The following is an 18,069-nucleotide window of genomic DNA, read 5'->3' as shown; positions in this document are numbered from 1 at the left end:
AAGGAAACTCTTCTTGATTGGAACTTTCTAAAGTCAAAGGCAGATAGTTCATTATTCTTTTACATGAATCAAAATCATGTAATTTTTGCCTTAGTATATGTTGATGATATAGTGGTCACGGGCAATGATCAGAAGGTGTTGCAGCGCTTTATTGATAAGTTGAATACACAATTTGCACTAAAAGATATGGGAGAACTACATCATTTCTTCGAAATTGAGGTAAAAAGAGATGAATCAGACATGTATCTCACTCAGACCAATTATACAAGGGACCTGCTAAGAAGATTCAATTATGAACATCTCAAACCTTGCTCAACACCTATGACAGCAGGCAAGATTATCTCCAGAAGTGAAGGTGAAAAGATGTCTGACCCTTCATTGTATAGAAGTGCAATTGGTGGACTTCAATACTTAGCACACACACGGCTCGACATAACCTTTGCTGTGAATAAGATGAGTCAATTTTTGCACACACCTTCAAATGTTCATTGGATAGCAGCTAAGAGAATCTTTAGATATCTAAAAGGGACTATTGAGCAAGGATTATGGATTCAAAAAAGTGACAAAATATGCATCACTGGTTTTACTGATGCAGATCGGGCCTCATGCCCTGATGATAGGAGGTCAACAGCCGATTATTGAATATACTTAGGGGATACATTGGTGGCTTGGTCTTCAAAGAAACAATATGTTGTGGCTAGGTCCAGCACAGAATCAGAGTATAGAGCCTTAGCACAAGCAGCTGCTGAGATAACTTGGATTGAGTCACTACTTAAAGAAATCAATTTGCACTCAGCCTCACCTCCTGTGTTGTGGTGTGATAATCTTGGTGCTAGTGCCTTGGCTTCAAATCCTGTTTATCATGCTCGAACTAAGCATATTGAGTTGGATATACACTTTGTTAGAGATAAGGTTCTTGAAGGCAAACTGAGGACTCAATATGTTCCATCATCATATCAGATTGCAGACCTGTTAAACAAACCCCTCTCACAAACCAAATTCCTTCTTCTTAAGGACAAGCTTGGAGTCAAAGAATGAACTCCAGCTTGAGGGAGGATGTTAAAATGCATCATCACACGTCCATTGCTGAATTCAAACTCACGTGTTTATCACAAAATCTGGTTGTTGCTAATGTGCAACTGGGTGCTATGCAAATTTGTTATAACTGTATTTATTCTTTGGTGTCTTGCACGTGTAATCTGTTTCCTTCATTTCTTGCTCACAACTCCAAAGTGGCTATAAATATTGTATCATACTCTGTGTAATTTATTCTATGAGGGAAAATATAATTATACCTATTATTCTCACTACTGCTATATATTCAATTTCTACTGTGTATATAGATCAATCAGTAATGGTTTTTATTTTTTTTCCCCTCAAATTTCAGATTTTGGTGATCCCAATGTAATCTAAACAGATTCTCTCTATATTTGTGGGTGTATTAAAGTCTGTAACCATAAACCCATTTGATAATGACAACGACAACAGAGAGAAAGAAATAAAAAGGAAATATTCAAGGGTTTTCGACTTTTCGTAACAATTCTTGATTGCTAGTGTAAATGGTTTTTTGGTGGTGGTTTATGGATAGCCAAAGCATATGACATTCCCTTTTCTTTTTCTTCTACTGTTTGTTTTTGTGCAGTAGAGAGAATGTATATATTCATTTGTACGTATAAACATATACATACAATACAATGTGTATGTATATATAGACTGTAGAGAGTGTGTATAGAAGTGAGGGAAGAAGATCAAACGTAAGATGATTCAAGCTTGGCTTTTGTTTTGTTTGTTACTTCGGTAAGGTGACGAGATAAATGGATTGGCATTATCTTCATTGAATAAGCAGTTGAGGTTTACGGGAAAAAGCAAAAAATTAATGAAATATACACTAAAATTATTTTCGACAAAAAATAATTTCCTTTTTCAGCGTTATATTGAAAATATTTTTATTATATAATGTCGAACGATAGTCCATGTTTGGCTCTTATTTTTTTTAAATATATTTTAAACCACACCTTTTATGAAACTCGTAACTTTTCAACCAATTTTTTTGTCAAATTTTATCAAAATTTACTATAAATCTGATTTTTATAGAAACGAAATAGGAGGTTGTTGTTAGAAAAGATTTTAATTTTGGTTAGAGTTTTTATAGTATGTATAAACTTGGAATAATCCGTGTTTGTATCCTCCAAGTCATTTTTTTTAAACTCGTTTAATCATATTTTCCAAATAAAATAATTTGTAATATGGATTCATAATTTTTTACTATTTTTTAATCGCACAATTTAAAAATCACTTTAAACAAATCGATTCTTCCAAAAAAAAATGCAAAATAAATTGTTAGGAGACTATTTTAAGTCAATTTATGCACTTGTTTGTCTTTCTTTTGGTATATGTTTAATTGATTATTACCTATAGTGTTTATCATATGTACTATTTTATGAATATAATGCAAGGTCAAATTAAAAGGTGAAATTTAGCCCATATTCCGTGATTATTAAAATCAGATTTTTAATAGATTTGGATAAAAGTTAACAAAATATGTTGTTGAGAAGTTCTGAATTCCACGAAATATTTAATTAAAAATAATTATTAACTTTGACTTAGATTAAATCCAACGTAATCATTATAAAATAAAAAGTTGGTGAAAAGTGAAAGTCAGATCATTTTAGGAAAAAAAGAAAAATCTTTTTTAAGTGATTTTCTGTGTCTTAAACAATGAAAAGTTTATTATAATACACCCTTATACTTTTCATGCCTCCCAACTTTTTGTCCCTTTCACACATACACCTTCAACAAACTTTGTCACGTGATGTTTTTTATTTTGTTCTTGTCAACTTTTTATGGTCATTTTTTCTGATGGATATGTCCCATTACTTGATGTTAGTTTATTTTTCGGGGTTGTTTGATCGGGATTTTAAGTCAATTAAAATCAATTTTTTTTATTGTTATTTCACTATTTGAGCTATCATTTTTGAATCCTTCTCTAACAGGTATAATTCACTTTTATCTTCAACGGTCAAAAAAATCAATTCCCAAAATCTCTACTGAACACCCTCTTATTCTTTTATACTATCTAGTAATTCAACTTATCAAATAAGCTCATATTTGGTGGGGATTAAAATTAAATTTTTAGTAAATTTTGATATAAAATTTTGAAAAAATATGGTAGAAAAATTGTGATACCCATAAAATATGTAGTTAATATTAATTGTTTGACTTTGCTAAATTAAAATCTGATTCTAATCAAAACCAAACATGAGCTAAATCTTCATGTAATATTTGTATTTTTCCTCTTCCGTAATTATATATTTGCTAGTTAAATATCTCATTGACTATTGAATTTTAAAATGAACTTTCCCAAATATCTCACACATTGAACTTTCCAAAATACTATCTCACTTGTTAATACACTTCTCACATAACCATTATCATTTGTACATCTTTCATTTTGTTTGGTCGAATATATTCGACGTACTTGTAATCTTCACTTGAATGTTGTTTACCCGAGTATGTCTGACATATTTGTATATGATTTTTGATAAATAGAATTTCACATTTACCAATAAAAAAAATAAAAATAAAGTGACAGTTTAGAAAACATTTTGAAAAAAACTGTGAATGGTATAAAATATTAGTTAAGTTCAGTGACAACTAAAAGAACCTTCAAACCAATGACAACTAGGAAACATTCATAGAAGTTCATCAGCAACCCAGAAAATTTTTAAAGTTCAACAGCAAAAGAAAAGCACTTTTAAAAAAAAAAACTAACTAGTAATAGAGTATGTTACAAATTTCAAGATCTTAAAACCAAAAATATAGGAAGAATGGAGTCACATTAGCAGAGTACGATTCAAACAGATTCCTCTATCATAATCAAACTCTTGTTGAGAAAATGATTAGGAAACACCACTCAATTTCAGTTCAGGCACAAAATCTACAACTGAAACAAACTTCAACTCAATTCAGAGCATCCTAATAAGTAATAACTTATACCTAAGAAAACAAGTCATCTCTTCAGGTTTTTACAGAGTTTCAAATGATATCATCATCATTTCTTGTGATCGTCATTCTGAAATCACAGATACACATGAAAAAAAGTCGACATATTCAATAATTCAAACCACTGCACGGCTCGGGATATACACTGCAATGCCATAATGTTGTATAGTGAACTCCATGTTGAAGAATAAGTTATCACCCGGTTTCTGCATTCTCACAGTTATTCACTTTCAAATATAGGTACTCAGTACTAGCCTTTCTGCTTATTGTGATTCAACCAGAAATCCATGCTCTATGAGCTCTGATAAAACACTTCTCATTTTATCGACCGATATAGGTTTCAAAATGACTCCATCCATTCCAACTCTCGAGCAATTCTCTTTTACCATCCTATCAGTATTCCCCGTGAGTGCTACAATGAAAGGCCTATCGAGTCGTTTCGCAAATTTCTCGTGCAAACGTACAGCAACTTCGTAGGCGTCCGAACCTGGCAGGCTAGCATCAAGGAAAACCACCTTGTGCTCAGCGGTAGCGACTCTCACGCACTCATCTGCCGAACCGACAGCCACTACGTCACATCCTAGGTGCATAAGGAGGCCCTTGGTTACCATCAGGCCAACGCTGCATCACAAAGTAAGAAAATTCTAATTATAAAATACAAACTTACATGTAAACAGTAAAATATAGCATTCACTTATGGGATAAGGAACAAATTAGACTAGTTATGAGACGACTTTCACTGAATTTTGAACTGAAAAACTTCATTGCATGCGTTAAAAAAAAAAAAAAAAAAAAAAAGGTGTTTTTATTAGACATCATGTTTTTAAATCTAACTGAACTTTTTTACACCAAATTTTGATTGAGAGACAGGTCTGACACCCTAAGATGCTCCTTTCTTTTTAAGTGCCGTAACTTATGCAACCTCCCATGAACATGAATAATGTGGGAATCTGGCGAAAGAAAACAAAAGGCTCCCATCTAAGATGAACCTTAACAATATAACAACATTTCCTCGTACTTTTTTCCATTTATTCCTCTCCGTTTTTCGAGCAAAGAAGATTAATGGAGATAAGAGCTCTGTAATGCAGCATTCCATATCAAGGACAACAAAATGATGTGAAACCCTTCTTTTGTATAAAAAAGCAAGAAAGAAAGACACGGAGCATAGATTCAAGTGAAAAATAAAGACTTGCAAGATGAGCTTTTTAATAGTCTAATTCTTGTTAGAGAGGTAATGTTTAAGGTAAGGATCGTTGACCACTTCTCTGTTATCCTGATATAGGGTGCCAAACTTTGAGGGCATAGAGAAGGTGTATATTTCCAGACGATACTTGGCTTTTACAAATCTTGATACTACTGTATTATACAGTCCAGAATTCATGAAGTGGCAATAGATAGACTTTTCTTCTATTTGCCTGAACTTTGTTCCCCCAGTACACTCAAAAAATGCCTTTTTAGTCTACAAGATACTTCCAGCCAATCTCATCTTTTACCTTGGTTCTATTGCAGAAACTTGTGAATGTTCAGCCATCACACCAGCCAAATAGAAATTTGTATCTACAGAACAGAATCCATGGATGGCAAAACTAGCAGGGATAAAATATAAGCCTCTGTATGGATAAATTATAAATGATCTTTAAATGGAATGTGTGGTTAAAACATGTGGTTATGTAGTGGAGGGTCCATTGAAAAGTGTGTTTAAAAAGGAACTGTGACCATTTAGAAATCATTTATAACTTATCCAAAGGGAGTTTAAAATGCAAGGGGGGAAAGAAGCATACCTATTATCATCCATCACAACAACTTTAAGCCCTGAAAAGTTTGTAAGCACGTGATTTCCAGGAACTTTGGGCACAAACGGGAGCCTTGACTCATTCGAGTGTCCTGGAAATCCAAGTTTCACGATAAAGATAGCGGTAGATCCCTTGCCTAGACCTTCACTTTCAATCCAAATTTGTCCTTCCATGAGATTTACAAACCTGGTCACACAAGGGGTGGTGGTTACCACCAAAAAATGCAGAAACTACAATTTTAAGGTTGTATGGTTTATAAGAATGACAATATTTCAGGATAAGTAGTGAAGACTTTACCGCTTACAAATTGCGAGACCAAGCCCACTACCGCTAGAGTTTTTGGCAGCCAGAGGTTGACTTTGAGCAAATTTTGTGAATAGCTTAGGAATATCTTGGGGGTTAATTCCTAATCCTGTATCTTTTACCTATATAATAGAGAGCATAGTCATAATCAACCTAAAAAATTAAGAATAATCATTTATTAGCAAAATACATTAATTAGGTATGAAGACACAAACCTGTACACGTAAATAGAATTGGTTATCGCTTAGTACAGGGAAAAAATCAGGGACTCGAGGATCTCTAAGATACTCCGATTTTGCAACAAAAGCAGATATGGAGATGCTGCCCTCTTTGGAGAACTTCACAGCATTCCCAACTACATTTAAAAGAACTTGCATTAGCCGCTTCTCATCACCAATGGCGTACTCTGGCAAATCTGAAGACAAGCTCAATGTAATGGACAACTTCTTCACAAATGCTATAGGCTTTATCAAGTTAAGGACCTGCAAAAAGTAGCAGACATCTCAGTTAGCCATTTGTTTCATTTTCAAACACTGATCTAAAACAAAAAGTTACAAACAAATATTGCACAATCCTACCTCCCTAAAGAGTGCATGGAGGTTAAAAGGTCCCATATCAAGTTGAAGGCTACCATCTTCAAGCTTTGAAAGATCTAATACATCATTGATAAGTGCAGCCAAAAGGTTACTGCTCTTGAGTATTGTTTCAACCATCAGACGTTGCTCGGGCGTCAGCTCAGTTTCTTGTAATAAAGATGAAAGTGCAATGATGGCATGCATGGGAGTTCTCATTTCATGATTCATAACAGCTAAGAAATCATTACGAGCACGAACAGCCGTCTCTGCTTCTCTTCTAGCGAGATCAAGAGCAACATTCTGCTGCATAAGAAGATCCCTTGCCCTCATAGATTCTTCCAGAATTGCAGCATGTGAAAGAGCAACAGCCACCTGATTCAACAACAAATATAACTAATAAAAAACACTGTACATTTACGAACTTCAAATCCAATTTCTTGTGGATTGAAAGCAGAATGCAGTACAAATAAGAAGATGCATCCTTGCCTCAGAATTCTCAACTACAAATGTTTTTACATAATGGACACATACAACCTCATGCTTAGGTTTTCCTTCCAAACGAAATTTTTATTATTTTCCTGCTTATGCATCAAGGAGAAATCGATAGAATGAATCCAATAAGTAAAACCTTGTCAAAATACTACAACTTCTCCAAACAATCATCACTTTTGTTTTAATGGCGCATATCAGCTTTGGAAAAGAAAGCTAAGATTACTACTACTGCATAAATATATGACCCACTGCCAACAGTGAAAAGAAAAAGGAAAGGAGATTGCTCTACTCCTGCTGCATCTCATTTTATTTAGATTAGCAATTCTAGTCTTAAGCAGTCTTGTATAGATTGACAAAATCACTTCCAAACATTCTAAAACAATCATATAGATTTAAGTAGAAAATGCCAGAAGCCCACATTGAAGAATAAAAAATAAATTTTCCAATCAAATCACATGTAACGAGAAAAGAGATGTTTTGGAATCTAACCTGATCTGCCACCACTTCAACAAGCTCCAATTCATGGACATGCCATTGCCTTGCACTATCCGAAGGAAGCATCAAAACCATCAAAGCATAGCGTTTTGTCGAAAGTTCAGGCCAAGCATTAATCTGGAAATTAGAAAGGTGCAGGAGTGGGACACGCACAGCAACCACTTCTCCAGGCATGTACTTTCCAGAAGGTCGAAGTCTGGCCACAGGAGAACTTGGTGAGATTTTTACCGCACGATTTGTACTGAACACTTGGTTGATCATTGGAAGGTTTATAGGTACGGTAAATCCAACTGGGTTTTGGTGATGTAGAGTGTAAGAAAGTTGAAGCTCTAGTCCTGTACGCGTTGGCATCCATAACGCACATTCTTCCAAGGACAATGTTCTTCCCAGTTCAACAAGTGTGGTTTTCAGTATGGTATGTCTGTCAAGAGTGCTTCTGATTTCATGAGTTAGCATTCTAACATGTCTACCAGTTTCTTCCTGCGTACGGATCAAGCCCATTTCTCGATCTAGCTCAGCAGCCTTATTTTTCAAAAATAGCTCCCTTGTTTTGACACTCAATAAATCGGGGATGATATGTACTAGCATAAGGGCAGTAGCACACGACACAACAGCAGTCATAATTTTTGCAGTGGTCATGACAACTGCCACTGTTCTTGAGTGCATGGTGAACGTCCATAAATTGATCAGGTGTGTTGCTCCACAAAGAACAATAAATGCCCCAAACTGCACCAAAACCCATCTATATGGAAATACTGCAGATTTTTTGACAAAGTAGATCAACTCCAATGGGATAGAAAAATAAGCCAACGCAATGAAGAAATCCGAGATATACTGATACTTCATCAACAATTCATCAGCTGGCCATTGTGGCTCAATACAATTGCAGGCCTCCATGCTAAATGAATGACCTCAGTGCTAATTCTTCCTTTGCCTACATACCTGTAGCAATGAATAAAGAACCTTTATCAAGGATATATAGAGATTCAAACTCTTATCCTAAGGTAGACCAATGGAATTCTGCTTGCCGTATAAACATTGATACAAGAAAATACTGATAAGCTAGTTTTAAGATAAACTTGTCAACAAAAGAATAACTACTACAGATGGATGAGCATACAAAGCCAGAAAATTTTAAGCTAAAACCCTAATTCTTCCTTCGTGTACATGCTCGTAGAAATGAATATAGAGCAATTTATCAATGCTTGCCATACATTGGTTGATACTAGGAAAAGATTGATAAGGTGAGAATAAGTTATAAAATAAACTCAAGTATTCCAGTGAAATAACTACCCAAAATAGATTAGCAATATACACAGTAGGAAAATTTTAACCAAAATCCCTGCTAAAATCCTAATTCTTGCTGTCTACATTCTCATAAAAATGAATATAAAGTTAATTTATCAATGCTCGCCATACTAGGATTGCTACTAGAAAATGACTGATACAGGAGAATAGGTTTTAAAATAAACTTGTCAACAACTATTCTAGTGGACCAACTACACAAAATAGATTAGCAGAATACAAATTCGGAAATTTTTAACAAAAAAATCCACAATAAAACCCTAATTCTTCCTTTTTATGCATACCCTGGATTGCTGATCCAGCGGCAAGCCCAAGCTTCTCCCCAAATGTCTATTATTTTAATATTCTTTAGTTTCCACCACAAAAGAGTGAATGATTGATCAACAACAATTGGTAACAAATAAACTTGCACGTAGGTGTAAGTAATGGATAAAATTGTTTAGATTGCGATCAATTTCTATACTTTGCTTAAGATAAATACTTTCTAGCGGTACTGGACAAAGACAGTTTAAGTTACGGGAGCACAATCAAACTTGCAAAAAAGTTGTGAAAAAGTTGCCAGCAGTAATATCTTCAACTCGAAGGCCAGTGCCTGCTCAGTCATGCAGCTCCGAAACGCATGTTACCGATACACCTATTATAGACTCGGTTAAAGCACCTAAAGGGGATAAACTAACACCCAAAAATTAGACAATGTCAAGTTGCTTCAAGCAAATTTCAAATTTCACAGCATAGAACAGCAACTTTAGGGCATGTGAAAAGAAAACGAATTCATGTGATCGAGTAATGTCATATTAGTCTGTTAACTCATATTTAATAAGACATTTGACACGAATTAATTGAGAACGTAGTGGTTGTAATATAACAATAGCTGTTTGCAATCAAAATCACAATAAAATTGCTCACCAACTAGCCAGAAAGTCATACTCTCCCTATATTTGAGGTGAGGTTCTACTATGAATTCTAACTTCAGCTCAAAAAGAAATTTGCCATTTCACCAGAAACTACAAGTCTGATATATTCTATAATTAGGTATCTCATTGTTGTAGTTCATACCTTTGGCGCATTTGAACAGAGATACTGGGGAAGAATGAAATTGAAATAGAAGGAGAGTCTGGCATAGAGAAATTAAAAAATATAATGCATCTTTCCTTATAATTATTATCTTAAAAACCTTGAAGAAATTGATTTCGAATCAATACTAGATTGGTAGAAAACTAGTCCAGAATCTCATAGGATGGTTCGGATTCTTGGATTCTGTGGAGCACTGCAGTTAACCATTACCAACCCACATCTGGGCAATTGGCCAGAGGAAACTCCTAATAGAACACGTGCACAGAAGCAACAACAACAAATATGGCAAAGAAGCTCAACAAGTTCAAACTTAAACTAAAATGAAGAAGCTCAACAGCCCCCTTCCCTTCCCTTCCCTTCTCACACCCCACACTCAAAGAAAAAAGTAAAACTAAGAGAAAACAGACCGCATAGGGAGACTGGAGAGAAGAGGAGGAAGGGCAGTGGCGGCCGGGCGGAAGGGAGAGACGGACAACTGAAATCGTGATTCGCAAGGCAGGCTGCTGGGCTAGCGGAGGAAGACAGGAAATTTTTCAATTTGCGGAAAATAGCAAGGCAGGGTTTATTTATGTGATTTTTTAAAAATTAAAAAAAAAATGGAAAAATTGATGGGTCACACCCCTGCATTCTAGCAACTCATACCCCATAGATTATCACACCATGATCACAGAAATTTCATTTCACCTACTGAAGCAAATAAAGAAACTGAAAAGTATTAAATACTTGAAGAGATCAGATAATTTCGAGAAAAAAAAATCACTTAATTAATATTATTTCAAACTTAAACTTGAGCTTAATCAAACCTTACAACACATTTTACAGAAATACACTACCCCATAAATCAATCAATACCAGTCCAATTAAATGCACCAAACAATTCAAGCAAGAAAGTAGAAATCCCAATAAAATTTATTCCAATAGCAACTGATGAAACATAAATACCAGAAAAAAAAAAAAAACCACATTAACTCAAGAAATCAAAAGGAGAGAATAAGATGCACCAACTGATGAAAAAAAAGAAAAAAAAAAAAAAGGTCAGAACATACCCCAAATTATTTCTTTAATCTGGAAGCTGTGAATTTAGAATATATTAGCTTTTGAACTCTTTATTCAATGATGGAGCTTTACACAAAAGTCTTGGTTAGCGTTAAAAAGTCGAAACAGTTTAGAGAGAGAGAAGAGAGACTGAATGTGTCTGGGTTCTCTGTATTCTTCGAGCGGGTGGGATGGTGACGGGGGTCATTGGCTATTACTGTGTCAAAGTCAGATCCGGACGTCCAATTCTTATGAATGTATTGATCGACGATTCAGAAATTTAGGTGAAGTGTGGGTCTCGGAATGAGCTGTAACTATAGTAAAAGGACGTGGGATGTCTCTGAAGCTTGAGATGAATTAGAACTGTGCTCCTCAATCTTTTACATAATGTGTTTATAGGTCCTCAAAATTTTTTATGTTCTTTCCTTATTTAAATTGGTATATGTGCGTTGGAGGCCTAGCCCCTCACATGCTGTGGGTGGGGGATTATTTAAAAAAAAAAAAATTATCCCACCCCCTATATTGTGTGTGGCCTGTACAGACAGCACTGCTCATATGGATTCTCTAGTGAACCAAAATCGTCAATGTAAATATTAAAATTGCACGAAACTTTCATATAATTCACAACTAGATGAAAAAATGTCATACCATTTAAAATTTATTTTCAATACATTTGAAAGTCGCACAAGGTTGTAATATTTAGTTAATGATTTTCGTTATTTGAAGATGCAAATTCATATATTCAATGAGACCTAAAATTTCATTTGACCAAAGAATAAATTGGCAAAGTATTTATCAATTTAATCTAAAACTTGATTAATAAGTCCCAATTCAATTTAGATAAAAATTATATTTTTAGTATAATTCGATAAAAATTGATAGAATGTGCAGTTAAAAATATGTGATTTCCATGAAACATGATATTAAAATTAATTGTTGATTTTGATATGAAATTTCAATTTTTTTTTTGTTGAACCAAATTAAGAGCATGTTTGATCCTCATTAATTGGGAAAAAAGAATTTTGAATAGTATTTTTAGGAGAATATGTAGTTAAAAAATAGAAAAATATTTTTGATATATGTGTAGAATATTTATTTTGTATTAATGGTTAAAAATGATTTTATAACAAACCATAAAATAAATTAATGGGTGTCAAACAGTCACTTATTTTACTCAATAAACACCTAAAAATATGATAATCCCATGGAGAATTGCGAATTAAAAGCCCATAGTAAAACAGTGGGCCTCCAAATTCTATCTTTTTCTTTTTTCTAAACCTAGCCCATAATAATCCATTCAATTGGAAGAGCCCATATTTAAACTTGGGCCTCCGAATATTCTAGTTCGGACAAAATTAGGCTGAACACCTTTTTTCTCTCTTTCGGAAATTTTTTTTTTTTTTTTTTTTTTTTTTGGGAATTTCACCCTTACTCCACCCCCAGGAGATTCAGACCCAAGTCAATAACTTGAAAAGATTAAGTTCTTATCAATGCTAAGTTTTGCTAACCAATTTTTAGGACTTGATGTTATTAGATCAAATTGTCATCGTTGTATGTAAAGCTTGTGGCTAAGATGTGTATGTAGGTTCTATATCTATGTTAAATATGTCGAATCACTCAAGATGGAGTTGTTCAACATGCTTTTGGCACAATCACACCTAGGACGAGCTGCTCATCGACTGCAGCTCAAACTAGGCTTGCGAGCAACTCGCATTTTAGCTACAAAACGTAATTTTCAACTAAAAAAGGGACTCAACGAGACGTGAGTGGCTCGCAGAGCTCGTGAGGCGAGTCAATCCGAGTCCAAAGATAAGGAAGTCAAACGACTAGACTAACCCATCGAGCATCCCAATTAAACTTGATGCCATGGCTTGCCCTATCCCTGTGGCCTAGTCGTGTTGGACTCAAATATAGGGACCAAACATTTTTTTTCTTATTGCAAAATGATAAATAAAAAGTTGTATGGTGCTTAGACTTTAAAACCCATAGCCACCTTAAAACCAAACCATTTGGGGGCCAACGTGATCACCTCAAAACCAAACAACAATTGGTGGAACCAATGCCTATGCGTTCTTGTTGCAGAAACTTTTGTTGCATGTTGTGTGTGCTATATAATTTGTTCAAATATTATATTGGGCCTAATTAAGTACAAAATGTGATATATTTGGGCCCAAAACTGATGAATTGGAATGGAAAGTGAATTTAGCCAATGCGTGCGCATGGGCTACTCATGGCTCCCTAATTGGTAAACCAAAGCCAATTTCCCTATGCCAGTATAGATTTTCATTTCCCTATGCCACTATAGATTTTCATTTCTAAAAAGCAAAAAAAAAAAAAAAAAAAAAAAAAAAAAAAAAAAAAAAAAAAAAAAAAAACGTTATTTACATTCATGGCAACTTTCATTTTCTTTGTCGGATAATGTTTCATACAACTCTACTTGTCGTGAATGTTAGGTTTGAACAAGATAATATATAAAGAACTGGACCATATTAGTTCATTTTCAAGTGCATGAACATCAACTTTTTCTTAATGCCCATCCATAACACAAAGGTTTTGTTGCTTCTTCTCAAAATTTCAATGGCCACTATGGCTTATACCTAAAATACCTAACATTCTTCTCATTTCTTTTGTTTCGTCCATATGCATCATGGCTTTCTTCAATTTGTTTTATATAAACATCAAGCGTGTATATATATATGTGTGTGTGTGTGTGTGTGTGTGTGTTAAAATCTTATTCAAGTAAGCTAGTCCCTTAGCGAATACTACAATATCATGACCGGTAAAATTTCCTTCAGAGCCCAGGTGAGAACCCTTTCTTTGAATTACTAGGAATATTTGAGTATAAATTTCATGACTTGCTCAGAGTATGGGTCTAATATCGTATCAAATATGCTCTTTAAGGGTTTGTTTAGGATAACTTAACTTCTACTGTAAAAATTCTAAAAACTATTCTAGTCATGCATAACACGTCTAAAATGTTATTCAAATAGACTCAAATATAATTTTGATCTTCAAAAGCCATGTCAAACAAGTCCTAAACATCTACCGAGCACAAAATCCAACTCTATTACATAAACCATCTTTACATACTTAGGTTTAAACTCGGTGAAAACACACTGAAAATCAATAATTCAAAGCCGAATCGCAATGTATTTTGAATTCATTCTTGTCTTCTCGATCGATTGAAGTTAAAATATCTCAATTGTGGAGAAATAATGTACATAGTCATTAAACACATAGTCCCACAAAATCATTTTCTTCTTCTTGTCATTACTTAGAAGCTTCACTAAGTGCCGACACAAATTCCATATTCTTTTCTTAAACGTGATATGTCAAATATAGTGCTGTCGGTTCGCTATTAATTTTAGAAAAGGACCGTCGCCTTTCCAAACGCTGCCGTATTACGTGTCCTTTAATTAACGGTTTAAATGTCAATTTTAAGGACGTATTATTCAAGTAGGGATGTCGTTTAATTGGAAGATTCTAAAATCTGTAATTCTAGACGTGGCAAATAGTTAAGGGCTGATTAAAAATTGGGCAGTTTTTAGCCGTCGAACCGTTGGATCATTTGATTCTATAGAAAAACATAGTACAATAAGACAGACGTGGCAAATAATTAAGGGCTGATTAAAAATTGGGCAGTTTTTAGCCGTTGAACCGTTGGATCATTTGATTCAATAAGACAGATTAGGGCTTGTTCTTTGGATCATTTTTTAATGTCTGTGGAAAAGTTGGTTTTTATGAAGGGAAAAAAATTCAATTCTTTATAATTTGAACGATAATAACTCGTTAAGAGCATCTCTCATTCAATATTTGCTTTTGAACACTTCATTTATATAACGTTGATGGCATTTTTGGCTCGAAAAAGTAAACTCTACTATGTTGCTCAAAATAATGACGTGTCTCGACTCAACCCGACCAGCTATAAACTATATTCTTATTAGCTAAATATGGCATTATTTTAAATGTACTTGTCTTGAAGTGGATGGCTTAATGCTATCCTAGGTCAAGGATGCTTTAATTTTGTCTCACCAAATTAACACATGTGTTTTGTTTTGTTATGTTACTTTATATGTATTTTATATGTTATCCATAATCACATGTTAGTGTACATTGAATAAGCTCGAGGTACTAAAAGGATAGTTGCATTAATCAAAACAAAATTTGGAGCCCATATATTCAAATTTAAAAATTTGAATCCCCATGTTTCGAGAAAGTTGTACATATGAGGTCGAACTCATACTTCACAATGTAGGATGAAACATCTAAGTTCAAACACAAACCAAGTACAATCAAGACTGCTAAGCTCGACGAAGGTGAAATGACATAGAACGTCGATGTATCATCAAAAATGGAAAAAATGACAATTAACCCTACCTAAATTGATAAGTTCTCGATTCTTCGAATGACAAAACCTACAAAGTCTATAGCAAAGACCCATCTTTCATCTATGTACTTCTACCTTGCATTCTTATCCTCTATTGAAATTTACTTTTGTCAATAGTAACCGAATTAAGCTATATCGCAGAATCAACCACTATTATCATCTCTGGTTATCAAGCTCTCGCCATTATCTGTGTTGCAATTTTTTAGCAAGCACAAATATCTTATACTGACTCAAATATATACAATAAGATTTGATATCAAATGTTGTTTCGCCTACCAACATATAATTGACTAATGTATATCTCCACTAAGGTAAAAATGGTCAATATCAACTCATTCATGCAACATACACTAGAAACATGTTATCGGAAAAGACATCTTTTGACTTATATTTAGCTTAAATTGGGACATCATATCCCATAAAAAGCAAAGTAGGAGATACTAACAATTATTTCCTTGATTAAAATTGAATAATATGATAAGCTTTAGCTCCAATCTTTTAATATTTTTAATAATATAACTAAATTTCCCTTATTCCTTAATTGTAGCCTAACTTTCCAAAAAGTTCCATTAATTTAGTAAATTAAAAAGTCAAAAAGGGTAACAAGAAAAAAAAAGTGACAAAACCTACTTATTGGTGCCATCCTTGATGTGAGACTCTTGTTATCTTTTCTTAAACTAAAGTCACTTCAATATTATCAAGAAACGAGAAATAAAAATATAGTATGGCCTCTTGAAGAAATAATACTCATATTTCAATCAGACTCGACTCCTTTTCTCTACTTCTTCTTCTTTTTCTTCTTTTTAACAAAAGACATTTGATTGAGATATGGATTTTTCGATCTACTTATATCCAAGATAAATGTGGTGTTTGATGTAGCCTCCTATCCAAACATATTGAAGTCTGACTCGATTTTGATAAGAGTAATTTCTTTTTTTTTTTTCCTTTAATAATAAAAATGAACCAAATTTGGCTTATTTGGTTGTAGATTTAATTATTTATTTTTACTAAGTAGGCAAAGTGGCAAATAATAGAATGGAAAAACCTGTTTGGCCAGATTAAAAGTCAGACCAAAAAACGGGAGGCCTATGTGGCGGCCCTCTATTGGAGGGGTGCTCTCCAATACGCAGCCCCCTATTGAAGTGGTACCTGTTGTTTCGTCTGAGTTTGAGCCTGGCCCTCCAGCAAATTTCTAATAGAATGCAGCACTTGTAGTCCAATTGTGTTTGACCACAGTCAGCACCAACCCGACAAATGCGGGTCAAATAAAGTAAGTGGGCTCCCGAGCAACTTAACCGACAAAACTGAAGACTTGTCCCTGGACCAAATTTGGGCAGAAAGAAGTTTGGTTTAGCCTTCGCCTCCTCAAGTTATAATTACAATTAAGGTCCTTAATTTTTATTCACTTTTATGCTTATATCCCCTACATTTTTTTATCCTATTTTAATCTCAAATTTAATTTAATTATCATATCATGCTCCTGATGATGGCCAAAACATTCATTACGATGAAAAAAAAGACTTATTTGCCCTTCGTATTTTTACATAAGCACGATAAATAACAAATATATAAGTTCAACAAAATAATTTTTCCACATTAATGTAATATATGGACAAAAAATCACGATAAAAGACAAGATTCTATTAATTGATTGAAGATTAAAGATAAAATATGATTAAAAAAATTAAAGATATTAGTGGAAAATATGCAAAACATGACATTTATTACAATTAAAATATGGTCCAATTAACAAAAATAGTAAGGTACATATAATTACCCCTTTCAAAAACTCAACCATTTTTTTTTTTAATAATTACCCTTACCCTCTTATAGTCTATAGAAAAAGTAAACGATGTGTTTATTTTCGCTTCCCCACTTGAGTAATTACCCTCTTATAGTCCATAGAAAAAGTAAACGATGTGGTAATTTTCGCTTTCCCACTTGAGTAGACTTTAAAGTACCTTTTATTTTCACCTAACTTGTCATTGATCAGATAGAAAACTGATTTTTATTATTTGTTTTTTCTCATTTGTTAAAATTTGGTGGTTCTATTATGATATATTGTATGTATTGAAGAATTTTCCAGTGTTAACTTATAGTGAAGCCCTGCAAATATTTATACATTTTCACTATTTTCTTTTCTTTAAAAAGTATGTTTGTTAACCATTTTATCTATATGGAAACCACATGTTACATTCCGTATTTCTTTGCTCATAGTGCTACGACTCATCTAAAATTAATTTTATGCTCTTGTAAAATATATTACTGTAATCTAATATCATAAGATCAAAATTATTCAATCTCTGAAAATGATTTCGATCTCTAATTTTTTAAGATTTTTATAGACAAAGATGAATGACTGATTTTTTCAATTTTTTGATGCATTTTATCTATATGGAAACCACATGTTACATTCCGTATTTCTTTGCTCATAGTGCTACGACTCATCTAAAATTAATTTTATGCTCTTGTAAAATATATTACTGTAATCTAATATCATAAGATCAAAATTATTCAATCTCTGAAAATGATTTCGATCTCTAATTTTTTAAGATTTTTATAGACAAAGATGAATGACTGATTTTTTCAATTTTTTGACGGTAAAAAA

General features: G+C 33.5%; 1 protein-coding gene across 2 annotated transcripts; it reads right to left on the bottom strand.

Moving 5' to 3' along the window:
• Window positions 1-3,787: 3,787 nt before the first annotated feature.
• On the bottom strand, window positions 3,788-11,223 carry LOC111370876 (ethylene receptor 2). 2 transcript variants are annotated; one of them, XM_022992778.1, is made up of 8 exons: window positions 11,086-11,223; window positions 7,655-8,602; window positions 6,677-7,045; window positions 6,314-6,580; window positions 6,093-6,220; window positions 5,784-5,981; window positions 5,496-5,559; window positions 4,266-4,623 (listed from the first exon to the last, which is right to left on the bottom strand). In XM_022992778.1, the coding sequence occupies exons 2-7, from the start codon at window positions 8,555-8,557 to the stop codon at window positions 5,526-5,528; spliced, it is 1,899 nt and encodes a 632-aa protein (XP_022848546.1). In that variant the 5' UTR covers window positions 8,558-8,602; window positions 11,086-11,223; the 3' UTR covers window positions 4,266-4,623; window positions 5,496-5,525. The 2 variants fall into 2 exon arrangements, with proteins under 2 accessions (XP_022848545.1, XP_022848546.1); XM_022992777.1 differs by lacking the exon at window positions 5,496-5,559 and having other exon boundaries at window positions 3,788-4,623; window positions 11,086-11,222.
• Window positions 11,224-18,069: the final 6,846 nt, after the last annotated feature.

This window comes from Olea europaea, chromosome 21 (assembly GCF_002742605.1).
Source record: "Olea europaea var. sylvestris chromosome 21, O_europaea_v1, whole genome shotgun sequence".
NCBI classification, from domain to species: domain Eukaryota; kingdom Viridiplantae; phylum Streptophyta; class Magnoliopsida; order Lamiales; family Oleaceae; genus Olea; species Olea europaea.
The sequence above is the reverse complement of the archived record's forward strand: the minus strand, read 5'-3'. Positions and strand labels throughout refer to the sequence as shown.

Coding starts and splice junctions, on each gene's coding strand:
- LOC111370876 (XM_022992777.1), bottom strand. CDS start 8,557: ATGGAGGCCTGCAATTGTATTGAGCCACAATGGCCAGCTGATGAATTG. Junction 6,581..6,676: donor TCCATGCACTCTTTAGGGAG/GTAGGATTGTGC, acceptor TACTTTTTGCAG/GTCCTTAACTTGATAAAGCC. Junction 4,624..5,783: donor GTTGTGATGGATGATAATAG/GTATGCTTCTTT, acceptor TTTGTGATGCAG/CGTTGGCCTGATGGTAACCA.